The sequence below is a fragment of the Dipodomys spectabilis genome, unplaced genomic scaffold, assembly GCF_019054845.1.
Source record: "Dipodomys spectabilis isolate Male_0828 unplaced genomic scaffold, ASM1905484v1 ptg000118l, whole genome shotgun sequence".
Taxonomy (NCBI): domain Eukaryota; kingdom Metazoa; phylum Chordata; class Mammalia; order Rodentia; family Heteromyidae; genus Dipodomys; species Dipodomys spectabilis.
Genome location: NW_024870795.1, coordinates 3,907,368 through 3,935,302, shown reverse-complemented (window position 1 = coordinate 3,935,302; position 27,935 = coordinate 3,907,368). Strand labels below are relative to the sequence as shown.

The window sequence follows — 27,935 nt, the reverse complement described above, 5'->3', positions numbered from 1 at the left end:
GGGTTGCAGATACAGCAGCACACAGGGGGTTTTCTGCACTTGTAAAGTGCAGATGAGAAGCATGCAAAGGATCAGAGGAGAGAACGTTCTAGAGGAGCTGTCCCTCTTCATCTCCAACCTCTTAGGGAAATAATGCAGATGTCTGACACTTGTGTGCTACTTAGTAAGCACCAGGAGCTCACCTAACCTTTACGGCTGCCCTGGGCGGAGAGCAGACTCATTTTACAGAGGAGAAAACCAGGTCCTGGAATCCAGGATCACACTCCTGATGGATTCCACCTGTGGGCCCAGCCCTGCGTCTCCACGCGTAACCCTGAACTCTCGAGCTAACTAATGTAGCATCCTCAGGTGGGGCTTGAAAGTGTAGCTGCAGTTAAGTGGCAGGGGCGGCGAGAGGCCCTGCCAGGAATGAAGCCAGGGGTGCAGGACAGGGTCAGGGGTCGGCATATGCAGAGGAGAGTCCGCCCTTGGACATCAGTGCTCAGTGCCTGGAAGCTAAGGCCAGGAGGGGACGGCCACGCCCCCAGACAGCATGGCCCGGCCAGGCTGGCTGCTGCCAGCAGTGGCTGGCAGGAAGGATCTGCTCCTGAACAGGGAGGGGGAAGGGGGAAGTCACTTCCTTAGATGCGGAGGCACTGGGGAGGGGGTGGAGAAGCCAGGCTCAGAACAGACAGGTGTTCTCTCTCTCCAGCCTCGGCTTCTCTGTGTGCTCCCTAGAGAGAACCCCTCCCCTCAAAACCCTCCCAGAGACAGCGTGGGACAGGCCCCCAATGGGATGACCGTGTACCCTGGTCTTGCCAGGTTGTTGTCTTGCAGCCATGACTCTGCCCCACGGCCCTGGAAGCGCTGGGGAGTCCCAGGCCCCCCAGACCATGCAGGTCTACAGGCTGGAACGCCGGCAGGAGGAAGAGCAGAAGGAGGAGCGGCAGCAGGGCCTGCACATGGGCTCCTCTGTGCGGAGGAGGACCTTCCGGAGCAGGTGGGAGCACCGAGGGCCCCCTCCTTCGTGCCCCATTGTGTGGGAGGAGGCCCAGCTCCGCCCTCTGGAGACCCCTGTCTGACGGGGAGGTATCACCCCCAGCCTCAGGAGGGAGACACGGGTTTGCTCCCTGGGGGCCTCAGTTTGAGGCCTCCGGTCCCCTGTCGAGCAGCACAGCCCTGTAGTCTCAGCCAGACCCCCTCTGCCCGCCATAACAACCCCTTCTCTTGAGCAGTGAGGAAGAACATCAGTTCAGTGCCGCCGACTATGCCTTGGCCGCCGCCCTGGCCCTCACAGCCTCCTCTGAGAGGTCCTGGTAAGTCATCTGGCCTACTCAGGAGGAGGCCCCTCCCGCCCCTGCCTCACAGCTGGGCTCCCATGGGAGCTTAAAGAACTTGCTGGAAGTTACACATGGAGGGAAAGTGGTCAGGTAGGGGTGTAAGCCCAGAACTGTCTCCCCGAAAAGCTTACACACTCGTCCTCTGGGAGCATTGTCCCCAAGGGGCCAACGCCTTCAGCCATGCAGGAAGGGCTGGAGGAAAGAGGAAGCCAGAAACAGGCCCCAAGTCTCCCATAGTTCAGAGATAGGACTTCTGAGTAGGGCTCCGGAAAGACCGTGGCTGGATGTAGGAAAGACCCTGGGTTGGGGTCCCTGAGTCAGGGTCCTGTGACAATTTAGTCCTGATATGAGTCACTGAGCCTCAGTTCCCTGCCTGACCACTTCTTGTTGTTGTTTGTAGTAGGGCTTGAACTCAGGACTTGGGCGCTGTCCCTGAGCAATTTTGCTCAAGGCTAGTGCTCTACCACTTAAGCCACAGCACCACTTCCAGTTTTCTGGTGGTTAATTGGAGATCAGAGTCTCATGGACTTTCCTGCCCAGGCTGGCTTCAAATAGCAATCCTCAGATCTCAGCCTCCTGAGTAGCTAGGATTACAGGTGTGAGCCACTGGTGCCTGGTGCCTGACACTTTCATAAGAAAAGAGGCCCCCAAAGGCTGGCAGAGGAGCCCTGCAAATTCTCCCAATAATCAAGCCTATGTTAGGCACCCACTGCAGGCAGACCCTTTCCAGATATCTGGACACAAATCAGTGTTTATCCTCAAAAAGTGTAGGGCACTAGTGGCTCACACCTGTAATCCTAGCTACTCGGGAGCCAGAGATGGGAGGATTTGGTTCAAAGCCAGCCCAGAGTAGGAAAGTTTGTGAGATTCTTATCTTCAATTAACCAACAAAAAGCTAGAAATTGAGCTATGGTTCAAGTGGTAGAGTGCCAGTCTTGTACAGAAAAAGCTAAGAGAGCCAGGGGCTGGTGGCTCTTGCCTATAATCCTAGCTACGCAAGAGGCTGAGATCTGAGGATCATGGTTCAAAGCCCTCCCAGGCAGGAACGTCTGTGAGGCTTTTATCTCCAATAATGCACTCAGAAAACTGGAAGTGGCGCTGTGGCTCAAGTGGTAGAGCGCTCGCCTTGAGCTAAAGAGCTGAGGAACAGCGCCCAGGCAGAGTTGGGCATGGGATGGAGGTAGCCAGGCCACCCCAGGCCATGTTGGAATTCCCGTGGCCTCTGCTGTGGCAGGGAAGGTCAGCTGAGGCGGGAAGCTGTGGATCTAGAGGAGCGTGGACAGAAGCGGATAGGCTTTGGCAACGACCTGGAGAGGACGGAGGTCAGCTGCCTGCGGACCCAGCGGCTGCTGCGCCAGAGCCGGGACTGGAAGGCACTGCGGAGGCAGGTGGGTGCGCGGGGGAGCCCCCACAGGCCCCCTTCCCCAGGGGCATCCAGGAAAGGACCTGGGCTCTGTGAGTGAATCCTGGCACCCTGACCCTTTCTAGCTGTGTGAGCTGGGCCAGGTGACTCGCTGTTCCTGAGCTTTAGCTTCAACCAATCTGTCACTCAGATTGGTTGCCACAGCTCTCAGGGGAGGTGGAAAGACCACAGGAAGAGGCGGCTCCTGCTGACCGTTGCAGATCTCAAGTCAGACCTCTCCCCCTCCCCCAGATCCTACTTCCCTGGGTGTTTCAATAAGTATTTCCCACATTTCTCAATACTGATCATTCTCATCACAACCCGATGGGAGTGAAGCAACCACTATCATCATCCCCATCTTCCAGGTAAGAACACTGAGGCTCTCCTTTGATCCCACAGCCAGCTAATAAGTAGCTGAGCCAGACCTGACTCCTAGGCCAGAGCCTGAGTCCTAGAGCCTATGCTCTGCCCACTTGGCCACACTGTCTCCCAGCCAGTGAGGACAGGCCCACACAGTCCGACTCCAGAGTCTCGGTCTTAGAGCTAAGGGAAGAGGTGGTCCTGGCTCATAGGCTGTTCCTGCCTCCAGACAGAGGAGAAGGTTCGGGAGGCCAAGGAGCTGGTCGAGCTGTGTTCTGGCCGGGGCCCCTGGTTCTGGATCCCGCTGCGCTCACACACTGTCTGGGAGCACACCACAGTCCTGCTGACCTGCACCGTGCAGGGCTCTCCGCCACCCCAGGCCACCTGGTAAGATGCTCAGTGGGAGGCAGGGTCCCAGCCCTGCCCCTGGTGCTCCACACTTGAGTTCCTTACAGCCCAGGAAAGCCACAGGCCCACAGACCCTAAACTGTACCTACCCCACCCCCAGCCCCATAGAGCAACAGCTGCCAGGGAGCCTCAGGCCCTGGGTTATTCTTAGCCACCTCCCCGCCAGCTTGGGGCTGGAAGACAGAGCCAGTCCTTGTTTAAAAAAAAAGCATGCCGTTGGCAGGAGAAGCAGCTGCTGTGAGCTGCGCCTCTCTGGGGTCAGGGGATGCTGGCAGAGGCAGGGCCAGGGGCCATGGGATGGGAGAGGAGGTGGGGAGCATGGAGCCCCACTGGGAGAAGGGGCTAGGGCAACCGCAAGAGCCTGTGTCTCAGGCCTCGCTTGCTTTCCACTAACTCAACCCATGGTCTCAGGCGGGAGTCTGAACTGGTCCTGCCTCAGTTTCCTATTCTGTAGAATGAATGAGTCCAGGACCTTCTATTCAGGTTGCAGGGGATTAGGATTTAACTTCAAAATGACAGGCTCTCAGAACTTGGACTGGGAAAGAACCAGGTATAGAGGTACATGCCTGTAATCACAGCACCTGAGAGGTTGAGGCAGGAGAATTTATACATTAAGGCCAGCCTGGACTACAGAATGAAGCTGTGACTCAAATAAGATAAGAGGGAGGGAGGAGGGAGGGAGAGGGATGGCGGAGGGCAGGTGGGCAGGCAGGCAAGCAGATGGCCTCTCCTGGTATGTGTCTACAGCAGAGCCCTAGACTTTCCTAACTCTAGCTGGGGGTGCCCCTGAACAGGTGTGGTAGAGAGGGGCGTGGCCACACCCCGATGGAGACTATTCTCCTCTTAGTAGAACCAGTGTTGGCCAATCTCCCCAGGCCTAGGGCCCATTGCCTGGCACCTTGAGGAAGGAGGAAGGGGTTCCCACAAATATTTACTAGGAGTGTCACCAGCCTAGCCCTTGACTCAGGCACTAGAGATGCGGGAATGAAGCAAACAAGGAGAAGCCTGGAGAAGCATGGACACAGAGAAAGATATTCACAGTCACGTATTTAAGATCAAAGAAGAGATGGAGGGGAGGAAGTGGAGGATCCAGGGAGGCTTCTTGGAGGAAGTGACACCACAGGAGTCAGATCTTGATGGTGAGCAGCCCATTCATGGTCTTAACAGGAACGAGAAAACAAGGGCACAGGTAGGAGAGAACACAGAGGGGAAAGCGGCTCTTGGACTTGGACCTGGACCACTTGTCCCTTATGAGCCTCTGGGCCACTTATGAAAGGAGACTCTTAGCCCCATTTCATAGGTGGGACTACCGAGGCTCAGGGAGCTTGTATGGTTTGTCTAAGGTTACCCAGCCCATGGGAACCAGGATTTAAACTCAGGGTTCCTGCCTCCAAGCCCACAGCGCTTCACTGGCCCAAAGAGCATAAAGTGACTGGCGCTGGTGTTTGTTCACGGAAGTGAGCCTGGCACCATGTAGGGCTCTGGGTTTCCGTGGGGACCAAGGCAGTCCCTACATATAAGTGGCCCAGTGGGAAGACAGCTTCCAACACGGGCCAGGGCTAAGTGGGAGTCAAAGGCTCAGCTGTCCAGCCCTGCGGCCAAGCCCAGCCAGCCCTGGCACAGACACCCACATCTAAATCACTCAGGGAAGTCTCCTGGGAAGGGCACTGGTTTTCACCCCTGCCAACATCGACGAGGTCACGTCAATGAAGCCAAGCGTTCCTGAAGCAGGGGGAAGCCAAGGCCAGGCCCCTCCAACCCCAGCCACTCAGGTAACACCCTGCTCCCCAGCTTGGGACTGGCTTCCTACCACCACCTGCAGCAGGGCCAGGCAGAGTCCTGGGTTTGGATTCCAGATAGAGATGAAGCGCTAGGTCCAGAGGAAGATCCCAGCTTCCCAAACCGAGTGTGCTCAGGTGGCAACTATCGAGCACTTACGGGATGTAGTCCTCTCAGCACACAGCCCTCACTGCAGCTAGGCGAAGTGGAAGCGCTCGGCTGGATCACTGGGGATTGGAAACACTGAGAGGGACCCAGAGAGAGGCTCAGAGTTGGGGCCCAGCTGGATGGAAGGAGGTGGCAGCACCCATGCCGGGTCCAGGGTCAGAAGCAAGCTAAAGTTTCCCAGGCACATCCAAGGTGGCCCCTGGGAAATTGGTCTGTAAGAAATCCCAGTCTACAGGGGCTCCGCCCAGCCACAGGCCTCACAAAGGAGGGTCACTGTGTAGCCACATAAATGGCCACAAATCTAACTGACACCTATTAGAAGCTACCTCTCAGCCAACCACCCTTAAAAAATAAAAAGTATAACATCATCGGGCACTAGTGGCTCACCTTATAATCCTAAAACTAATCAGGAAGCTGAGATCTGAGGATTGTGGTTCAAAGCCAGCCTGGGAAGGAAACTCCCTAAGACTCTAATCTCCAATAAACTACAAAAAAGCCAGAAGTAGAGCTGTGGCTTAAGTGGTAGAGCCCCAGCCTTGAGCAAAAAAAAAAAAAAAATGCTCAGGGACACAGCCCAGGCCCTGAGTTCAATCCGTAGGACTGGCACAAAAATAAACTCAAATCTCAAAAATATATGCGAGGGGCTGGGAAGGTGGCTCAGTGGTAGAGGGCTTGCCTTGCATGCATGAGGCCCTGGGTTCGATTCCTCAGCACCACATAAGCAAAAAGAAAAAAGCCGGAAGTGGCGCTGTGGCTCAAGTGGTAGAGCGCTAGCCTTGAGCAAAAAACAAAAAACAAAAAAATGCTCAGGGACACAGTTCAAGCCCTAGAACTGGCACAAAAATAAACATCAAAAATATATGTGAGGAGGTGAGAGGTAGACTTAGATAAATTTAGATAAATAATCTTAAAACCTCCCTTCCGTGATTTTTATAGGGCCTCTCTGAGCCAGGTTCCACCCCTTCCCAACCACTCCAGTTGTCTTCTTGAATGTTCTATTACGGGATGTGCTCAGGACTTTCCAGCCACATATGGGCTGACCGCAGACAGGAGCTGAGGCCCAGAGAACAGGGCAGGATGAGGCTGGAGGCTCGGTGGGAGGTCCCACCCAGGCCAGCCTGGGGTGTCTGGAATGTTCTTGACAGGTGTAGGATGAGGGGCCTATCCCTGCCCCTCCCCAGACCTAGGTGAGCTGGAAAGAGGGGGTGCCCATTTGGGGCACTGCCCTCCCCACAAGCAACTCAGTGCCCCTTGGGCTGTGTGGGTGTGGCCCTGTTTGGTAACCCTGGAGACAAACAGGGAGCAGAGGATCCAGATCCAAGGATGGAAGCGCCCTGACGCTGGGGCACCCTCTATTGGCAATGGAAGGTACACCCAGCTCTCCAGCCTCAACCACGAGCACTGGGGCAGAGACATACTCTCAAAGTCACTTTCTGAGACTCCCTTCCATGGTCTCCAGCTGCAGGGTGGAGTCCCAGCCTGCCTCTGGACAGGGGCAACATGCAAATCGAGTCAGCATAGCAGCCAGATGGCGCCCACCCTGCGTGCTGTTGACAGTGCTTAGTGGGCTCTAGCCTGGGGAAGAGCAGGCAAGCTGAGGCTGGAATCCAGGCCCGAGACTCCACACTCTTCCTGCTCAGCCGCTGACCACCACAGCCGTGTGTCTCCACAGGTACAAGGATGATGTGCGGATCGACCTTCGCCTCTTCCCCCCTGGAAAGTTCCGGATCATCAACAACTATGGACTGCTGACACTGGAGATTAGGAGGTGAGGCTGGGAAGCAGAAGGGAATCAGGACCACCAGGCCAACACCCCCAGACCAGAGTGGACCCTGAACTCTTCCGCCCTTCCTCCAAGCTATTCCCTTAAGTGAATCTGAGTGGGACCCAGGAAATGCTGTTACACACACACACACACACACACACACACACACACACACACACAGCCTTGAAATACATGATTAGAAATTGGAACTCAGACTAGCAGGAAGGACAGAATGCTGAGCAAGGCATGCTGGGAAAGAGAAGAGCCACACACTTATGCGCACGGTGAGTACATGCATGTACCCGCACACACAAGGGAAGCTGGTGGCGGGGACAGTTCTCTCTTTCAGGAGATGCTGTGAGTCTTGGTGGGGATTTGGAAGGAAGAGCAGAGTGTGGAGAGGCCACAGGGGAAGGTACAGCACAATCCTTCCCCCTTGTTTCTCCCTGGGGCCAAACCCTGTGCCAGGTGCCTTACAGCCAGAAGGAAACCAGGGCCTTGTGCATAGAGCCCTGTGGTTGCCATGGAGATGAGAGGAGAAGGGATGGGTGTGGAGCTGAGTGAATGCCCTATAGTAGAAACAGGTTTGGGACCAGGGCTGTAGCTCAGTGGCAGAGCACCTGCCTGAGTTGGATCTCCGGCATCACCCCGCAATGTTTGATGAATCAAACATTCAGTGAAGTGGCATAGCTAGTGTGGAGTGGAGCCTGGACTTGGCTAGGGCTGTGTCTGGAATTTTCTATCACTCCAACTGACACAAGCCTCAGGTTTGAGCAGGATTTGGGGCAGGTGGACGTAAACACCCTAGCACAGGAGGCTAGTGCAAGGAGGTGTTCAGTCAGGGAGAACAAATGGGGCTGGGGAGCCTCAAGGCGGGGGGGGGGGAGGTGGCCGAGGAGCAAGAAGCCCCCTCCCCCACCATGTGACCAGAGAGCCAAATGGGCACCTCCTAGCACCTGCACTGTTTGTCACCAAGATGGCTTGGGAAGGGAGCTGGCCAGAACTTCCACTAGGCACATAACAGAGTGGTCAGGCTTGTGGTGAGACCCAGGCCTGAGCCTAACACCTGGGCGTGAGGCCTGGCTCTGGCATAGACTAGCAGCATGCCCTGGCAAGTCAAGTCTGTGTGTGAGGAAGAGAAAGAGGAGGAAGCTGGGGTGGGGGAGGGAGAGAGGAGGGGAGGATGGATGAGTTCTGACACCAGGCAGGGGAAAGGGCTTGTCACCTTGAAGCTGGATGGAATTCTAGTTGCTGTGTGATTCTGGGCCAGTTGCTTCACCTCTGTGAGCCTCTAGAATCCCTAATAATAATGCCACATGGGACATGATATTCTCAAAGCACTTCCCTCCCCCACCCCAGCTGGTTTAGGCTGCTGTTATATCTTGCATTATTTTTCCCCCAGAGGATGTCAAAGCAGAGTTCTCTAAAGATACAGGACTTTAAGCTGGGCACCGGCAGCTCACACCTGTCATCCTAGCTACTCAGGAGGCTGAGATCTGAGGATCGTGGTTCAAAGCCAGCCTAGACAGGAAAGTCCATGAGACTCTTATCTCCAATTAACCACCAGAAAACCGGAAGTGGTGCTGTGACTCAAGTGGTAGAGTGCTAGCCTTGAGCTGAAGAGCTGAAAGACAGTGCCCAGGCCCAGAGTTCAAGCCCCACAACTGACAAAAAGAAAAAGAAAAAGAAAAAAAGATACAGGGCTTTTCCGGGCTAGTACCCAGGCTCTCCCCCTTGTACCAGGAAGCTGCCTTTGTGCCCAGCCATTCCCACACACAGGGGACCTCTGGGTTTCCCACGCCACCCAGCACCTTGGGAGGACAGCTCCCTCTGTCCTTTCCAGATGCACCGTGGAGGACTCAGCCACCTACACCGTGAAGGTGAAGAATGCCTACGGCCAGGCCTCCTCCTTTGCCAAAGTCCTGGTCCGCAGTAAGTGTACCCGCACCCAGCAGGCCAGACCTGGCCACAGCATACTCATGACAGGCAGGTGAGGACTTGAGTCTGTGCTCAGAGGCAAGGAAGGACCCAGCTCAGGGGGTCTGGGCTGAGATAGGGGACCAGGATGGCCATAGAGACTCTTGCTCCTCTGAAAGCCTTTGGTGCAAGTGAGAGTCTCCTCCCTCAGACTAGCCTGGGCAGCAGAGCCGGCAGAGGGAGGCGGGAACCACTGCCCAGAGATGGAGTCCGAAACAATCAGGAAGAGAGAGGAGAGGACTGGCCTTTCCTGAGCAATCGCTCCGTGTCACTCCACGCCGAGCTGGATTAGAGCACCGCTCTGTCGGCAGGGGCATGACAGACATGGATCGTGTGCCTACGTTTGGGTGAACTGGGGTCAATGGATCAGAAAGAGGGGACTTTCCTCTGAGTGGATGCAGCCCCCTCCCACTCCCTATAGACACCCCTATGCAGGCCACAACCTAGACAACTATCCAAGGCGACCTTGGGGACTGTCCCCATGAACATACCCCTCGGGTGTGAGTCTACACCCAGCTGAGGGCCCCCAGGGACAAAGGCCATGCGTTCCCCACTCATCAGTTGCTCCACTGTCCTTGCCTTCTGGTGTGTACGGAACTCCTAGAAGTATCCCTGTGGGCATCTGAAGTCACAGCCCACAGCAGGCGGAGACGCGGCCATCAGCCAGGCCTGGCTCTGCTCCAGCTGGCTGCGTGAGCCTGAGCAGGCCATCCCAACTTTCTGAACTCTGGGTTCCTCATCTGTACAGGTGGTGAGCCTGCTATACTGCTGGGTGCTAATTAAATGAGATAAAGAGAAAGCTTGGTGTGTAGCAGGCCCTTGGAGAAGATAACTCCCCATACCCAACTCCAAGGCCAGGATGGGGCAGAGAATCTCTCTCTCTCTCTCTCTCTGTCTCTGTCTCTCTCTCTCTCTCTCTCTCTCTCCAGCCTGGCTGCACTCCAGCCCCACCCTCCCTACCTCCGATGGCCCTTGTTAAACTCTGCTCTGTTCCCCAAATAGCTCTTGAGAGGCAACTGTCCTCACAGCTAGGCCAGGTTCTTGATGTCAAAATTTGAGCTGCCCCAGAGCTCTGTGCCAGAGCCAAGCCCAAGGTCAGACACCAGGCCCTGCAATGCTCTGTCCATCCATCCTTCCCTCCCTGCATCCCAATCCCCATCCTTCCCACCATCAGAGCCAGTGCTCCATGGACCAGTCAGCCATCCTCCCTCTAGCAGACCCCTGTCCCCAGCATCACTCAGTACCACTCCCATCCCCATCTAATCGTATCTCCATGGCAACCACGGGGCTGGTTGGAGCTCCACTGCTGGGGTGCTGCCCAGGGCTGCTTCCTGACCCCTCAGAACCTTGCTCAGGAGGAACCATTCCCTGGGTTTAGCTGGGTGACTCTGCCTCAGTTTCCCCATCAATATGAAACGTTACCTATGGTACTGCAGTGCAAGGTAAGCACTCCGTGTGACAGCTGTTCTTACCTGTGCCTGGAGCTCCTGTTCTCGTCTCCTGTAAGCTATCAGACAGCTTCGGTGGCTGATCCCACCAGCAAACCCAGAGTCTCTGACCAGGCTGGGAAAATAGTATGTGATCCTGGTGGTGAGCTGGGACTAAGGAAGAAAAAAAGCACTTATTGAGCACCTACTATCTATCAGGCTCTGGCTGAGGGCTTTGTTCATTGGAGTCATGGATAGACCAGAACTTAACCCATACCCAAGGCTCTGTGCCTCCAAATCTAGTAGAAGGGCTGGTGCTGAGCCTTCACTAACTCCACTTGCTTTGGATTTTCAGCTTACCTGGGGAAGGATGCGGGCTTCGATTCAGAGATCTTTAGAAGTAAGTGGGCAGGGGAGGAATGGGCCCCGGTGGGAGGAGGGCCTCCAGGCAGCTCCGGCCCCATAGCTCTTCCCAGATGGTGTCATGAGGTGCTGTCCACTTAGGGACATCACTTGTGAGCTGCTGACTTGCAGACTTACGCCTGAGCTTCACCAGCCATTGGGCGTCCTTGGAACAGAACTGGGCTAGGAGGACAAAACCAAAGGGACAATGGGCTTGACCTTCGGGCAGTCCCCCTTTGGGGCTTCTGTGGTTTACACCTGGACCAGCTCTTTCCCCTCCCTCCCAAGGCCTGGATGCCCTTTCCTGGTCCAAAAACCCCTTTGGGAATTGCCAGTCTTGCCCTATGGGGAGGCCTCAGGGGAGGCCCAGGCTGGAGTCTCAGGCTTCGACCCTGAATTTCTGTCCCTACCCCAGGATCCATGTTTGGCCCCACGGTGGAATTCACATCAGTGCTGAAGCCCGTCTTCGCCCGAGAGAAGGAGCCCTTCTGCCTGTCCTGTTTGTTCTCCGAGGATGTGTCAGACGCGGAGACGAGCATCCAGTGGCTCCGAGATGGTGAGGATGCTGGCCTTGGCCCCGACCTTCAAAAGCACCTCCCTTTAAAGCACAACTCCAAGCCACGGAGGGACCAGAGCCCCTAGGAAAGACATGGAGCCCACCCAAAGGAGGTCACCAACCAACCACAGGGCACCGAGCATTAGACTCAGGCCAGGCCCAGCCAGGGCATGTCCTAGAGGAGGCAGAGACAGCTCCCAGCACGATTGTGGCCACCACCAGGGGAGGCTCTGTTCAGGCCGCAGTGGCCACACTGATGAGGGCGTTGAACCCGAGGCCGAGGCTGCAAGGCAGCACAGCACACACGGCCACATGGGCCCTGTGGCTAACACAGGAGTTTCTCAGACTCAGCTAGCAGGAAGACAAGGTAAAGAACTGCCTAGAGGATCCAAGGGATGTCACAGGAAAGGGCTGGCGTGGGACACACAGCGAAGGCAAGAAGAGGTGGCCTGGCCAAGGAGAAGGATGGCTGGTCTGGCTCTACCCGTCGTGACCAGGCCTGCAGCCAAAAGACAAGGAGTACAACTCCTCCCACCTCCCCACCTCCCCCTCCCCCAGCGGGTGGCTGCACCTGCTGGGGGCAGGCAGTGGCACAAGAGGTCAACAGGAGCCCGAGAGACAGCTGCAGTGACCAGGCTGAGATGTCTCTCCAGACCTGTAGATCGTCCAGAATTAAGTGCTGACAGGAGGAGGAGCGTCGGGGTGGGACGGACAGAATGGACAGCTCTGGGGTGGCGCAGGCCACCAATGCCCCACCCCAGGGACCTCAGTTTCTCAGCCAGGCCTCACTGAGACCCCCTGACTCTCTCAACAAGATTCCAGCCCCTTACTGACCCCCAACAAGACCCACTTGCTTCACTGAGTTTCTCTCTTCCTCCCTCTGAACCCCAAGCCTCCTTACGGAACCCCTGGTCTACCATGAGCCCCGGGACCTCACACAGGACCCCATCAGTCTTCCTCAATGAACCCCCAATTTCTCACCTCACCAACCATTTCCATAAACCCTCTCTCTCCCCTTCAGGCCTACCCCCCTTCCCCAGGCCTGTCCCTTCCTCTAGCTTTCTCCCAGAAGAGTTACCCAGGAAGCCCGCACCCCACCCCACCTGGTCTGGGTCCACGCTGAGCCCCAGGTGGCAGCCATAGCAGCCCTCTCCATGTCCAGAGCAGAACTCCAGATGCGGCCAAGATCACCCACAAACCACACTGAACCCCCTCCCGCCCTGCACAGGCCGGTTGTTGATCTCCTCCGCTCTTCGGCAAATCCTCTACGCAGACCGCCAGGCGTCCCTGAAGGTGTCCTGGGCCTATAAGGAGGACGAGGGGTTCTACAGGGTGCGCGTGGCCACGCCCTCTGGGAACCAGGAGCAGAGCACCTATGTGTTTGTGAGAGGTGAGGGGGAGGATATAGGGAGGGGAGGGCAGTACTTTCTGTGGGGCCTCTTACCCTCAGGATCTGTCCTCAGCCATCAGATGAGATTGTGGGTGAGTGTCTCTCTAAAGACCCCCATAACACCCTATTGACAGGTCCCCCAAAGGACATGTCCCAAGGAAATGGAAGGCCACCTGTGGGGGCTGAAGGACTCTGGTCATTGGGTGAATTCTGCCTCTTGGCCTTTTTTTTTTTTCTTTGCCAGTTCTGGGATTTGAACTCAGGGCCTGGATGCTTTCCCTGAGCTTCTTTTGCTCAAGGCTAGCACTCTACCACTTGAGTCACAGCACCACTTCCAGCTTATTCTGTGTATGTGGTACTGAGGAATTGAACTCAGGGCTTCATGCATGCTAGGCAAGCACTCTACCACTAAGCCACATTCTCAGCCCTGCCTCTTGGCCTCTGAACCCATCCGTGTTCTAATCTTGGTTTGATGGCTTCACTAAGCTGGGTGACTTTGAACACGTCGCTTTACTCTGTGACTCAATTTCCCCATCTACAAAGTGGAGATTGCTCTGGGGCTCTTTAGGTGCTTGGTATAAAATGGGGCCCAAATGAATAGAATCCCCAAGCTTTTTCTGTTGGGAGGCAGGTGTATGGCTATTAATCAGGCCCTGGTACTTGAGGTCAAGTTGAGTCCCTCATCCTCCAAGAGGGCTGGGAGGGGGCGAATATTGGGCAGAAGCTGAGGGAGAGGGGGAGCCAGGTTCCCTAGCAACTCCAGGCCGAGGAATATCCTCCCACCCCATCCTGGGTTTCAGACGCTGCAGCTGAGAAGCCGGGAGCCCCAGGCTCCCCGCTCAATGTCCAGTGCCTGGATGTGAACCGAGACTGCCTCCTACTGACCTGGACCCCGCCCAGCGACACGCGAGGCAGCCCTATCACCAGCTACACCGTCGAGCTGTGAGTCTGGCTCCGGGGTGGCAGAGCCCTCAGGATAGAATGCTCTGTGGCCGTGGGGACCTGAGGGGTGGTCACAGGAAAGGCGGGGGGCATGCCTGGGCTCCATGGCCCTGCAAGTTCCAAGGGAGGCATCGGCTGTTCTGAGCCTTGTGGTGGTGGACATTGGGAAGCCACGCCTCTCCACGGGACAGGACAGGCTTTGAATTGGCCGACTTTAATTAGCTGAGCAGGCAGTGGCCCTACAGAGCTCAGACTGGGAAGGCACGGAGCATGGGCGGGGCTGACCACCAGGGCCTGTCTCTCACAGGTGCCAGGGTGACACTGAGGAGTGGCTCTCCTGCCATGAGGCCCCCTGGGGGACCTGTCGGTGTCCAATCCAAGGCCTCGTGGAAGGCCAGCGCTACCGATTCCGTGTGAGGGCGGTCAGCAGGGCCGGCAGCAGCCTCCCCTCCAAAGCCTCCGAAGCCGTGGTCACCTGTGCCCCTGACGCTCTCCGGGGCAGGACAGGTGAGAGCAGAGGCCCTGAAGAGACAGGCAGTCTGAGCATGCTCAGAACCACCTCACTCAGAAGACAGGTAGCTGGACCCCATTCTAAGGAGGGGGGGTGGGGACTCATACCCCAACCCTTAGGAAGCCCTAAGAAACATAACCCAACCCCCAGGAGGTCATCGCCTGATGGAGGAGGCACCGTCCTGTCCTAGGAACCCCTGGCCTGATGGAGATCACTAACATCTCACAGAGAACTGTGGGAATACAGCACTTTTAGGGAGCTTGGGTTGGCCCCAACTCCGTTATACACATGGACATGGTTCTTCCTCTCTGTCCTCGTCTGCTCCAACAGAGAGAGCCTCTCTCAGGACTTGAGAGAAGCGGAGCCCCACTTTGTACTCCCCAGAAAGCTGGGCCAGAGGCCACCTGCCTGAAGCCACATGGCAAGAGGGCAGAGCCAGGGCTGGTGGGGCAGGACACTGAACCCCCTGCACTCTCCTCCTATCCCCCCAGAAATCCCCTTTGACCTGGGCAGCAAGATCACCATCAGCACAGAGGACTTTGAAGGTAAGTGGGACCCAACGCCTCCCTTCCACACCAGCCCCTTCACAGCTCTAGAACTGGAGGGCACAGGCAGACAAGCAGAGAAGCGGTCCATGCTCCAGGTGTGGGGAGGTGAGGGTCACCGGGTGCTGGGGTCACCATGACCATCTGGCTGTGGGGTTCGTGGAGAAGGCGGCCAGCAAGGAAAACCTCAGTTGAGCGTCCAGGGCGCAGAGCTCTGGTCCCAGCTCAGCCTGGCCTTGCTGCTGTGTACCCTGGGGTGAGTTCCTGCCCTGCTCCAGGCCGTCCTCTGTGGAACACAGGGCTGAGATCAGGGGTCCCGAGGACCCACCCACCCACCTCAGCCCTGGTGACTGGTTCCAGATGCCGTGACCATCCCCTCACCCCCGACCAATGTCCACGCCAGTGAGATCCGAGAGGCCTATGCGGTTCTGAGCTGGGAGGAGCCGAGGCCCCGTGGCAAAGCCCCACTGACGTACTCCCTGGAGAAGGTACCAGAACCCCAGAACCCTGAGGGATCCTCAGAAATACCTGGGAGCCAGGGGGTGGAAAATACAGGGTTTTGAGAAGCCCCCGGGGGGCCTCCAGAGAAGAGGGCATTCCTGGAAGGGCCTGAGCAGTGGCTCCACCCAGAGGCAGGTGGAAGGATAAAATGACCTTTGGCGTGGTGACCTCCAACCTGAGAGCCAGGTGCTCTACTGCCAAGCCACGCCCACAGCCCAAGTCCTGTTATATCTGGATGGCAGTCCCCAAGTCTTGATAGAAAATGCACAGCATGGGGCTGGGAAGGTGGCTCAGTGCTAGAGCACTTGCCTTGCATGCCTGAGGCCCTGGGTTCAATTCCTCAGCACCACATTAGCAAAAAGAAAAAAGCCGGAAGTGGCACTGTGGCTCAAGTGGTAGAGCGCTAGCCTTGACTGAAGAGCTGAGGGCAGCGCCCAGGCCCAGAGTTCAGGTCCCACGACTGGACCCAAAAAAAAAAAAAGAAAGAAAAGAAAATGCACAGCATGGCCGGGCGCCGGTGGCTCACGCCTGTAATCCTAGCTACTCAGGAGGCTGAGATCTGAGGATTGCGGTTCAAAGCCAACTCAGGCAGGAAAGACTGTGAGACTCCTATCTCCAATAAACCACTAGAAAACCAGAAGTGGTGCTGTGGCTCAAGTAGTAGAGTGCTTGCCTTGAGCTGAAGAGCTGAGGGACAGCGTCCAGGCCCAGAGTTCAAGCCCCACGACCGACAGAAAGAAAGGAAGAAAGGAAGAAAGAAAGAAAATGCACAACGTGGGCTGGGAAGGTGGCTCAGTGGTAGAGCACCTGCCTTGCATGCTCAAGGCCCTGGGTTCGATTCCTCAGCACCACATAAGCAAAAAGAAAAAAGCCAGAAGTGGCGCTGTGGCTCAAGTGGTAGAGCGCTAGCCTTGAGCTGAAGAGCTGAGGGACAGCGCCCAGGCCCAGAGTTCAGGCCCCACAACCGGACCCAAAAAAAAAAAAAGAAAGAAAATGCACAGCGTGGAGAGGTGCTGTGGAGTACCCCCTGCCCAAGGCGAGGGTGTGAGGTCTCACAGTGGCTCAGGGCCTGTTTGGGAGGCCGATTGGGGTCACAGGACATGTCCAGAACTAGGAAGGGGCTCTCAAAGGGGTGACTGTGATGGAGTTGGGGCCCTGTACCATGGATCCAGGGCAAGGAGGCAAAGGCAGAGTAGAAAAAAGTGTGGGTTCAAGTTTAAACTGGCTCAAGTTGGGCACTAGTGATATACACCTATAATCCTGATACTCAGGAGACTAAGATCTGAGGATCACAGTTTGAAGCCAGCCCAGGTAGGAGAGTCATGAGACTCCAATTAATTACCAAAAAGCCAGAAGTGGATCTGTGACTCAAGTGGTAGAGTCCCATCCTAGAGAGCACAATGCCCTGAGTTCAAGCTCCAGGACCAGTACACACACACACACACACACACACACACACACACACACACACACACACACACGGAAAGTTCGAATCCTGCTTCTGCTGTGTGATCCCAAGTCAGTTTCCCAACTTCTCTGAGCCCTTAGTTCCTTCCATCCCACTATCCTCTTGCAGTCAGTCATAGGTAGCGGCACCTGGGAAGCCATCAGCCCAGAAACCCCTGTGAAGTCGCCACGGTTCGCCCTTCTGGACCTGGAGAAGGGGAAGTCGTATGTCTTCAGAGTGCGAGCTGTGAACCAGTATGGCATGAGCGACCCCTCGGAGCCCAGCGATCCAGTCTCCCTGAAGGGCGGGCCAGGTACCAGGCAATGTGGGGACTGGGGCAGGAAGCGGCTTGGGCCAAGTTGTCATCCCAGGTTGTTGGGGAAGGAGCAAGCCCTCTTCCTTATCTTGATTCCTTCTACCAGTCATGAAGCTGAAAAGCAGTAAGATATATGGCATCAGAAATCATATTTCTTAGCTGGATGCCAGTGGCTCACGCCTGTAATCCTAACTGCTCAGGAGGCTGAGGTCTGAGGATGATGGTTCAAAGCCAGCCTGGAAAACACCAAAAACATTCTAGGAATGAAGCTCAAGTGGCAGAGTGCTAGCCTTGACCATCAAAGTCAGGGACAGTGCTCAGGCTCTGAGTTCAAGCCTCAGGACTGGCACCAAACAACAACAACAAAAAGATAATCATAGTATTTCTCTGGAAAGTGAGCTCAGGGATGTATGCCCGTTAATCCCAGATCAACAGCTCACAGGTGACACCGCCTGAGCCCAGCCCAGGAGCTCAGTGTGCCTAAGAGGCCTTCATTTCCAACAGTCACTGAGCAGCTCCCCTGAATCCTCCCACCAGGGACACCATGCTGAGCACCTGGCCTCCTGTTTCTGCCTCCATACATCCATGCGCCTTTCGCAATGTATGTTCAGGCCATCAGTAGAGCTTTGAATTCTACCTGTAAACATTAGCACTGTCTTGCAAACATTCCCCCAGGTCATGAACTCTTCTGAAATTCGTCATTTCCAGATCTTTGGGCCACTATTTGCCATAGCTCCTCTCTGCTCAAGCTCTTTGCCCGAGGTAGAAGCCAGTCCCCTGGACCCATGAGCTCCCTGAAGGGCCTCCCCTCCCCCCCCCCAGCCTCTCCCTTCCACATAGCTGTCCTTGCCACTGCGTTCCTCAAACTCAGGGGCCAGTCTCAGTGACAGGACCCTCCTGAGCTCAAGACATCAAATCCATTTCTCAGTTTGTGTATCTTGGGCCAGGACAATGTCTGGCTCAGAGCAGGCTTTAGTGAATACTGTGTTTATGTTGGATAGATGCTGCATTCAGCCCTTTCCTTATCAACTCTGAACTCTGAACCACTAGAACACAAAAGAAGTATCCAAAAGGGAAAGGAAAGGAAGGCTCTAGAATTTGGGGGAGAGAAGGCAGGACTACAGGTAATGCCTGCAGAGAGGTGTGAGTTGAAGGCGTGAGTTAGGCAGGACCTTTAGGGATAACAGAAAAACAGAGTGGATTAAAAGAAAGAAGACTGGAGAAATCCCACATCTGGGACAAAGGGAAGACAAGGGTCACCAATGGATGTATAAAGAGTTTGATAAGCAAAAAGAACTAGAAAGATCATGGCACCTGCCATCCATCCACCCAATCAATCATCCTCCAGCCATTCATCTATCTGTCCTTCTGGCTATACATCATCCACCCACCTACCCATCCATCCAACATGGACATCCATCCTTCCAACCTCCATCTATCCTTCCATCTATCCATCCATATTCATTCATCCACTCATCCATTTAAACACCATCCATCCTTCCAACCATCCATCCATTATTCACTCACCTACCCACCCATCTGTCCAAACACCATCTCTCCTTCCAACCTCCATCTAACCTTCCAACCATCCATCCATCCACTCATCTATCCATTATCCATCCACTCAAACACCATCCATCCTTCCAACTATTCATTATCCATCCATCTAAGAAAACATGGCAGCCCCAACTCAAGAATCTTACTCTTGGGGAGCCGAGACATGGAGAAAGAGTTTCAATGAAAAAAAGAAAAAGAAAAATCAAGGTTTTTTTTTTAAAATATATTAAAACTGAGGAAAGCTAATTTAAATGGTGGGGAGAGGTGGAGAGAGAGAGATTGATTTGTACAGATGAACGGGCAAGGGCTTTGGTGCTGGTGTAAGCAAGCAGATCCTCTCAGAGGTGAACCAAGGGCATTTAGAACAGGAGTCTCCATGTACTTCTGGGCCCAGGCAAACTCAAAACTCACAGGCAGGTCTGGGATGCAGGCACTGCCTCTGACAGCGGTGGGACTCCTCCCTGCCCTTCCCACACTCCTCCCACCCGCAGCCGGTCAAACCATAACAGGGCATCCTCTCTCTCTCTCTGCCCTCATTTCTGTTTTTTAGCTACTCTCCCTCCTCCAGCTCAAGTTCAAGCTTTCCGGGACACGCAGACATCTGTGTGTCTGGCCTGGAAGCCCGTGGATGGAGGCTCGGAGCTCCTGGGTTATTACATTTATTCCCGGGAGGCAGGCTCATCTGAGTGGCACACGGTGAACAACAAACCCATCCAGGACACCAAGTAAGTCCAACTCATCCCCACCCTGTGCCAGGATGTCCCTCCACAAAGGAGGGGCCACTGATATGAAGCCCACCGATTCACAGCCTGCGCCCCCCACAGGTCCTCTAGCTCACTGAAATCCTGAGTTTAGGATACCCAGAAGGAACCTTGGTACCGAGAATTCAAGTATCTTGCACAAAGTCCCAGCGCTAGGAAGTGGAGCCACAAGATGGTTTCTGCTTTGGCGAACACTAGGAGGCACTGTTGTCCGGGGAGAGAGGGGGCCGCCCGCTGGCAGGAGCCCCTGGTAGCACAAGATTCGCCACAGGAAGATGCAGATAAGGAGAAGGGAGAGAGGGGGAGGTCTACAACTGAGGACAATGCTGCCAGCTGTGGTGGTACATGCCTGTAATCTCAGCTAAGCAAGAGGCAGAGGATTACAAGTTCAGGCTAGCTTGGATGGAAGCTAGTGAGACCTAACACAAAAACAAAAGAAAAATAAAAGAACTGGACACGTGGCTCAAGTGGTAGAGCACTTACCAAGCGTGTGCCTGAGGCCCTGGGTTCGATCTCCTGTACAAAGAAAGGAAGGAAGGAAGGAAGAAAGAAAGAAAGAAAAAAAAAATGGAGGGAGGACAACTTCCCCTAAGCTAAAGGGTCAGTTCTTTCAAGGTCTTTAAAAGAACTGCATTTGTGCAGATAACAATCACGTCTTTTTCAAAGTCAAGGCCCAAAGTCCTGAAGATGTCCGGTGTAGCCCTGGTCAGGGATTGGCTGCCTTGGCCTCTGACTGGCACCTCTTGGGTGCACTTGAGCTTGACAGTGGTTTCTGGGGGAGCAGGCCTTCCTTCCAGGCTAGACATTCCCAGTGTGCCATTTCAGGCTTTGCAGGAGGGGGGGGGGAGATAAGCAAGGGGAGGCATGTTTTAGGGGAAGAACTGGCCCCAAAGCCTTGCCTTCAAGGTTGTTCTAGATTGTTCTAGAAGGTTCAGGAAGTCTCCAGATGTTTGGCGGTCCCTGAAGACTTGCACTTCCCTCTCTCAGGTTCATGGTTCCAGGGCTGAACACGGGAAAGGAGTATGAGTTTTGCATCCGGTCGGTCAGCGAGGCCGGGGTGGGCGAGAGCTCAGCCCCCACGGAGGCCGTGAGGGTCAAGCAGGCTCTAGGTGAGTCCCAGGCCGGTCCACTGGACACTCAAGGGCAGCCTGGGCTGGGTGGGAGCCAGAGTGGAGAGGCCACATCGTTAGAGGGTCAATGGGGCCAAAGCCCAAGGAGGGGAACTACAGTTGGCCTGACTACCTTCTTCTCTGGGAGGAAGTGACAATGTCCTGGGGTCACGGGGAGGACCAGTCCTGAATGGATCTCAGGAAGTCCCAGGGAGGCAGAGAGATGCCGCTGGCTCAGGTGGGGCCCTACCTGGATCAGAACGGGCATCCCTAGGGGAGCTGCCACCTCCCTCAGTGGCGCCACCAAGAGGCGTGGCTGCCTCACCCCCCTCCTCCACAGCCACCCCGTCGGCCCCCCGCGACTTTGCGCTCCTGCACTGCGGGAAGAATGACATGGTCATCGGGTGGAAGCCCCCCCGGCGCCGTGGGGGCGGCAAGATCCTGGGCTACTTCCTGGACCAGCATGACTCCCAGGAGCTGCACTGGTGCCCAGTCAGCCTGCAGCCCATCCCAAGCCGGGTCTGCAAGGTGAGGCTCCATGGAATTGTGCCAGGGGAGGCACCACTGGAGGCTCTGGGTCTGAGGAAGGCCTTAGGATTCTATTCTACACGTGGACAGCCCTGTTTAAACCCTTCCAGTGTGTGTGGGGGTGGGGGGGGTCTCTCCCTCTTCCTTCCCCGGCCCCAGGGCCTTCGCTGTCTGCCTTTCTCTTTTATTCTTTTTTTTTTTTGGGGGGGGGGGAAGGGAGGGTCAGTCATGGGGCTTGAACTCTGGGCCTGGGCACTGTCCCTCAGCTCTTTAGTTCAAGGCAAGCGCTCTACCACTTGAGCCACAGCACCACTTCCAGTTTTCTGGTGGTTTATTGGAGATAAGAGTCTCATAGACTTTCTTCCCCAGGCTGGCTTTGAACCAAGATCCTCAGATCTCAACATCCTGAGTAGCTAGGATTACAGGCGTGAGCCACTGGCACTGGCTTTATTCTTTTTGTTTTTTTTTAATGCCAGGTCCTGGGGCTTGAACTCAGGACCTGGGTGCTGTCCCTGAGCTTTTATGCTCAAAGGTCTAGTGCTTTCCCACTTGAGCCACAGCTCCAACTTCCGGCTTTTTGCTGATTAATTGGAAATAAGAGTCTCTTGGAATTTGTTTCCTGCCCAGGCTGGCTTCGAACCTCGATCCTCAGATCTCAGCCTCCTGAGTAGCTAAAATGATAGGCTTGAGCCACAGATTTGAACCCACCTCACAGCCTGTCTCTCTGCCCCCACCAGATCAGCAACCTTCATGAAGGCCACTTCTATGAGTTCCGGGCCCGGGCCGTCAACTGGGCTGGTGTTGGTGAACTGTCTGCACCCAGCAGCCTGTTTGAGTGCAAGGAGTGGACGATGCCCCAGCCAGGTGGGAGCCCTGGAAGGCTGGTGTTCTGTACCAGGCTCCCCCCTGAACCCAAAGCACACGTGCTACCACACCCTGTGCATCCGGGCTTTCTCTCCTGGCTAGACCTTCACACACACACACATACACACACACACACATACACACACACAGAGCTGTAGTCCCTGGTACAGACTGTCTGAGGCCTGTCTTAGAGACCCCACCATCACCTGAGCCCCAGCACTGACTGTCCCCCAACTTGACACACGATTTGAGGTCTGGTTCTAGGCAGAGACCCACTGGGAAGCCCAAGGCCACGCTGCCAGGGTGAGCAACTCATCCCAGCTTGCCCATTTGCTACTCAGAGTCCCATGTCCCAGGAGTTCCCTTGGTCCTGCACAAACACGGCAGCTGGCCTCCTTGAACTCGGCCCACGTGACCCCATTCTCCTTCTCATGAGTGAACCCCTCAGCAATCCCAGGAGCACAACCTCTTTTTTTTTTCCACAAAACCTTTACCAGGAATTACAATATGTGATCCCAACCCTTACAAACAGCAAAGGTTTATTAGGCACTTACTATATACTCTCCACAAATTATCTCAGTACTGCTCACAACAGCATTTTTTTTTTCGGTCGCGGGGCCTGAATTCTGGGCCTGGGCACTGTCCCTTAGCTCTTCAGCTCAAGGCTAGAGCTCTACCACTTGAGCCACAGGCCACTTCTGATTTTTTTCTGCTTATGTGGTGCTGAGGAATCGAACCCAGGGCCTCGTGCATGCGAGGCAAGCACTCTACCACTGAGCCACCTTCCCAGCCCAGAGCAATCTTTTTGCTTTGTTTTGCCAGCCCTAAGACTTGAACTCAGGGCCTGGGCACTGTCCCTGGGGTTCTTTGTTCAAGGTTAGTGCTCTACCACTTGATCCATAGCTCCCCCTCTGGCTTCTTTGGTGAGAAACTGGAGATGAGAGTTGTGGACTTTCCTTTCCCAGGCTTGCTTTGAACACAATCTTCAGAGTTTAGCCTCTTGACTTCTTAAACTGGGGGAGTGGGGAATCTACTACTTGGAGTTGGAATGTAAAGCCTCATACCTCCTAGACAAGCACTCTACCACTTGAGCCACACACCCCTAGACACTTTGCTTTTATTGTAGTTTGTTTTTAAGATAGGATCCCCAAGTCTAGCACCAGTGGCTCATGCCTGTAATCCTAGCTAACACAGAAGGATGAGATCTGAGGATTGAAAGCCAGCCTGGACAGACAAAGCCTACTAGATTCTTATCTCCAATTAACGAGCAAAAAGCCGGGAGTGGAAGTGTGGCTTAAGGAGTAGAACACCAGCCTTGAGTGAAAAAGCCAAAGCAAGAGCACAAGGCCCTGAGTTCAATCCCAGCAGCAGCAGCAGCGCGCGCACGCACACACACACACACACACACACACACACACACAAGATAAGGGATCCAGCTTTAGTCTGGTCATCCTTGAATTATGATCCTCCTACCTCTGCCTCCTGAGTAGCTGGGATTACAAGTGTGAGCCACCATGCCAGTTCAGAGGCAAACAACATCCCCATCTTATAAGAACTGTCAGGACTGAGGCATGGCTCAGCATCTGCCTCACGGTGTAGATCTGAGTTCAAGCCTCAGAACTGCAGATGAGGAGTCCAGAACATGGAGGCTGAGAACTCACCTTGAGTCCCTGTCACCAGCAAGGACGATGGGCCCTGAGCCCTGGTGGTGTAGCTCTCAAGGCCCCACCCTTGGAGCCGACCCCAGATGCTGAAATGAGATGCCTCCTGGGGTGGGTCTGGGAAAGGCCAGGGAACCTTCCCAGCAGCGCTGAGCACATTTTGAAGAGTTAACCCTGCAGACGCCTTGGGCTGAGCTTTGTTATGAAGCCAAGGCTGGCCGGGCCTCCACGGTGCCCCACAGAGGCGTTTCCAGGCTGGGTGGTGACTGGCTGGCAGGTGATTGGCCAGCTTGCTGCCTGACCGCCAGGCTCGCGGCCCGCATGTGCAGCTGGCTGGATGGCTGCTGCCTGGCTCCTAACCACACATCCCTGCCCCATCTCTCTTCCCCCAGGCCCCCCATACGACGTGCGGGTGTCCGAGGTGCGGGCTACTTCCCTGATGCTGCAGTGGGAGCCCCCGCTGTACACGGGCGCTGGACCAGTCACGGGCTACCGCATCAGTGTTCAGGAGGAAGGCTCTGAGGAATGGAAGCCCGTGACCCCAGATCCCATCTCTGACACCCACCTGAGGGTGAGTTCCCGCCCCTTCACCCCCTTACCAGCCCAGAGCCTTCCCTGCCACTGAACACCCAAGCTAGAGCAACCCTCAGAGAGCACTTCCCTAACCTAATGGCAACAGAGGACCAGAAAGGGAGAGTGGTCTACCCAGGGTCACACAGTAAGTGGTTAGTAGGCCTGGCTGGCCTGGTGGCCTTACACTAGGTGCCCCCCCCCCCCCATAAACACCAAGGTGTTTATCCCACCCAGTTTTATTAGCATCTGAATACACATATCCCTTTACCCAGAAATTCTGCTTCTAATATGGATGAAGTGTAGGGAAGCAATAAGCACATGTGTAAAGACCTAGGGCAGTGATACCCACTGTAGTACGTGGTTTATGAACTGCAGAGGTGGCTGCAGTTTACACATTGACCAGTAGGGGCAGCTGCTGGGATAAATCACGATGCATCCTGTGCCAGGTGACACAGAGTCAGACGGTGTCATGCACGGGAATATTATCAAGAATACACTAGGAAGCCAGGTGCCAGTGGCTCACACATGTGTAGTCCTACCTACTTGGGAGGCTGAGATCGGGGGACCATGATTCAAAACCATTCCAGGCAGACAAATCTGTGAGCCTCTTATCTCCAGTGAAGCACCAAAAAGCTGGAGGTGGGGGTATGACTCAAGTAGTAAAGCACCAATCTTGAATGAGAAAGCTAAATAAGAGCACAAGGCCCTGATACTGGCTCAGAAAGGAGGAAATGGAGGAAGAGGAGGAAGTAGAGAAGGAAGTAGAGGAGGAAGATGAGGAGGAGGAGGAGGAGGAGGAGGAGGAGGAGGAGGAGGAGGAGGAGGAGGAGGAGGAGGAAGAGTTGTTAGGGAAGGTCTAAGGGAAAAGTCAAAGATGACCACAGGTCTGGTTTCCAGCTCTGGACAGAAGGCCATAACCATAGAGGGCAGGGACAGGAGAGGATTCCCTTGCTGAAAGTAGGAGGATGAGTTAAACTTCAAGCAGGTTCCAGGTGCCAGTGTCCAGGAGGTCAAGAAGGATGGCTGGCCCATGGAGCCCCTGGAATTCAGGATGTGTGCTTTGCCTGCCTCCTCCCTCCCCCCCCCCCCCCCGGCCACGGCAGCTGAGCCTCTTCAGGCCCCCTGTGCTCTGGCCACAGTTCCAGGAGGAAGCATCTTGGTTGATCTCAGGTTTTGCTCTTGCTCTCCCCCAGGTGTCTAACCTGCAGCCTGGAAAGACGTACGTGTTCCAGGTCCAGGCCATGAATTCAGCTGGGCTGGGACAACCATCCATGCCCACTGACCCTGTGCTCCTGGAGGACAAGCCAGGTAGGGCAGCCTTGCAGAGAGTGCCAACATCCACCGCTGCACTGTGTTCTTGAGGATGGGCAAAGCTCTTGGCAAGATGGGGAGGGGACATGGGTGCCGGTGGCTCACACCTGTAATCCTAGCTACTCAGGAGGCTGAGATCTCAGGAAAGTCTGTGAGACTCTTACCTCCAATAAGCCACCAGAAAACCGGAAGTGGAGCAGTGGCCCAGTGGTAGAGCACTTGAGTCATGCAAAAAAGAGCTCAGGGACAGCACCCAGGCCCTGAGTTCAAGCCCCACAACTGACCAAAGCAAACAAAAACCATGGTACTCCAGTGGACAGGGTCATTCTAACCCGGGCAGTCGGGGAGGGACTCTGGAAGGAGGTGACATGTGAGCAGAGGAGGGGCCAGCCCCTACAGGGCCTTGGAAGCCACTGTGTGACCAGCCCGCCATGAGTGTTGTGATCTTCAGGAGCAGTGGCAGACACTGGAGAGTTATTAATTACAGATCTCTGAATCTCCTCCTCAGATGCCCAGGAGATCAAGGTCGGCGTGGATGAGGAGGGCCGCATCTACTTGGCCTTTGAAGCCCCTGAAGCCCCTGACTCCTCGGAGTTCCTGTGGGCCAAAGATTACCAGGGCCCGCCGGCCCCCCAGAGGGTGGAAATAGAGGACGAAGTGAGCAAGTAAGTGAGGAGGAGAGGAGGGGCGATGGCCCAGAGCCTGGCAGAGCTGGGGGGGGGGGGAGGGGACCCACATGGCCGGGCTCACAGACTGGAGGAAGCAAGGGAAGGGTGTGTTTCAGGGCCTAAAATAGTGGTTGGTGTGTGTGTGTGTGTGTGTGTGTGTGTGTGTGTGTGTGTGTGTGTTCCTGGGGCCTGAACTCTGGGCCTGGGCACTGTCCCTGAGCTCTTCAGCTCAAGGCTAGAGCTCCACCACTTGAACCACAGAAACACTTCCGGCTTTTCCTGCTTATGTGGTGCTGAGGAATCGAACCCAGGGCCTCATGCATGGGAGGCAAGTGCTCTACCACTGAGCCACCTTCCCAGCCCCTGTCCCTTAGCTTTTTCACTCAAAGATGGTGCTCTATGTCTTGTGCCACAGCTCCACTTCTGGCTTTTGCTGGTTAATGGGAGATCAGAGTCTCACAGACTTTCTTGCCTGGGCTGGCTTTAAACTGCAGTCCTCAGGTCTCAGCCTCCTGAGTAGCTAGGACGACAGGCGTGAGCTGTGGTTCTCTGCCGGTAGAGTCTCCCAGGGCGGCAGCTCCAGTTCCTGCTAGACAGAGCTGAAGCAGGGCAGTATTTGGCAGGGGCCTCCAGGGCCTCTGCTCCAACCTCTCATTTCATCCACAAGGAAACCAAATCCAGAAAGCACATTAGTGAGACCCAGGCTAGAGCCCTGACCAGGAGGAAGACAGGGCAGCAGGGCAGCGGGCAGAGCCAAGCAATGGGCCTTTCGATGGTGCCAGGCCAAAGGAGAGCCCAAGGGGGTTCTCCAGACCCCAATTGGCTGGGGTCTGAAAAGGGGGTACAGACCGCCTGAGCCAAGGGAATTCCCCAGCTCCCAGGCCTGCATCGCCTAAGGCTCGCACGCGCGCACACACACACACACACACACACACACACACACAGAGCATTGCTCTCCTCTTCTGCCAGGTCCAAGGTCATCCTGAAGGAGCCTGACCTTCAGGATCTGGGCATCTACTCAGTGGTAGTCACAGATGCGGATGAAGACACGTCAGCAAGCCACATGCTGACAGAGGAAGGTATGGTCCTTGTTCCCCACCACTCCCCAGGGAGACGCCCCAAGCCACAGTCCCAACACAGATGCCCCTAGAAGGCCGGCAAGGGACCGCAAAGATATACAACCGCCCTTGCATGCCACCCCCTTCCTCTCACTTGACCAGTCAATAAATACCTCCTGGGCACCTGCTCTGGCCATGCACGGCTCCTTGCACTGTCCCAGGCCCTGGGAGCCACAGTGACAAATTCCCTAGGCAAATTCGCTGCACAGCAGAATCTGCATTCTTCTTGTCTCTCTTTTGTGTTTCCACTTTGGGCAAAAGGCAAAGGTTCCAGAATCCATGTTATTTCCTTCTATAACCTAAGAAGAAGAACACAATGGTGGTCATGAGTCACAGAGGGCAGTGGCTTTGAGGCTGGGGGGTGAGGATAGGAGGGGGTGAGGATAGGAGGGGGTGAGGGCGGAGGCTACAGGACGTCCACATTTGTGGACTTGACTGGTGGTAGCTGAGGAGATTTCCCCCGCCCCCCAGTCTCCATAGCAACCAGGGCAGCCCATGCCCACCGCCTCCCCTGCTCAGCGCCCTCCAGTGCCTTTAATTCTGCCAAGAAGCAAATGCCAGAGAGGCCTA

General features: G+C 55.4%; 1 protein-coding gene across 1 annotated transcript in view; it reads left to right on the top strand.

The window, feature by feature from the left end:
- Window positions 1-818: 818 nt before the first annotated feature.
- The window catches only part of Myom3 (myomesin 3), a 40,028-nt gene continuing 12,911 nt past the window's right edge, over window positions 819-27,935 (top strand). The window contains exons 1-22 of the mRNA XM_042688624.1: window positions 819-979; window positions 1,215-1,295; window positions 2,554-2,707; window positions 3,311-3,468; window positions 7,109-7,204; window positions 9,045-9,133; window positions 10,961-11,005; window positions 11,423-11,563; window positions 12,792-12,953; window positions 13,754-13,895; window positions 14,203-14,402; window positions 14,898-14,951; window positions 15,312-15,439; window positions 17,029-17,212; window positions 19,323-19,497; window positions 20,521-20,642; window positions 20,983-21,170; window positions 21,908-22,034; window positions 24,088-24,266; window positions 25,462-25,576; window positions 26,088-26,244; window positions 27,217-27,326. Coding sequence (XP_042544558.1) covers window positions 819-979; window positions 1,215-1,295; window positions 2,554-2,707; window positions 3,311-3,468; window positions 7,109-7,204; window positions 9,045-9,133; window positions 10,961-11,005; window positions 11,423-11,563; window positions 12,792-12,953; window positions 13,754-13,895; window positions 14,203-14,402; window positions 14,898-14,951; window positions 15,312-15,439; window positions 17,029-17,212; window positions 19,323-19,497; window positions 20,521-20,642; window positions 20,983-21,170; window positions 21,908-22,034; window positions 24,088-24,266; window positions 25,462-25,576; window positions 26,088-26,244; window positions 27,217-27,326 — 2,968 coding nt within the window. The remainder of the gene's footprint in view (window positions 980-1,214; window positions 1,296-2,553; window positions 2,708-3,310; window positions 3,469-7,108; window positions 7,205-9,044; window positions 9,134-10,960; window positions 11,006-11,422; window positions 11,564-12,791; window positions 12,954-13,753; window positions 13,896-14,202; window positions 14,403-14,897; window positions 14,952-15,311; window positions 15,440-17,028; window positions 17,213-19,322; window positions 19,498-20,520; window positions 20,643-20,982; window positions 21,171-21,907; window positions 22,035-24,087; window positions 24,267-25,461; window positions 25,577-26,087; window positions 26,245-27,216; window positions 27,327-27,935) is intronic.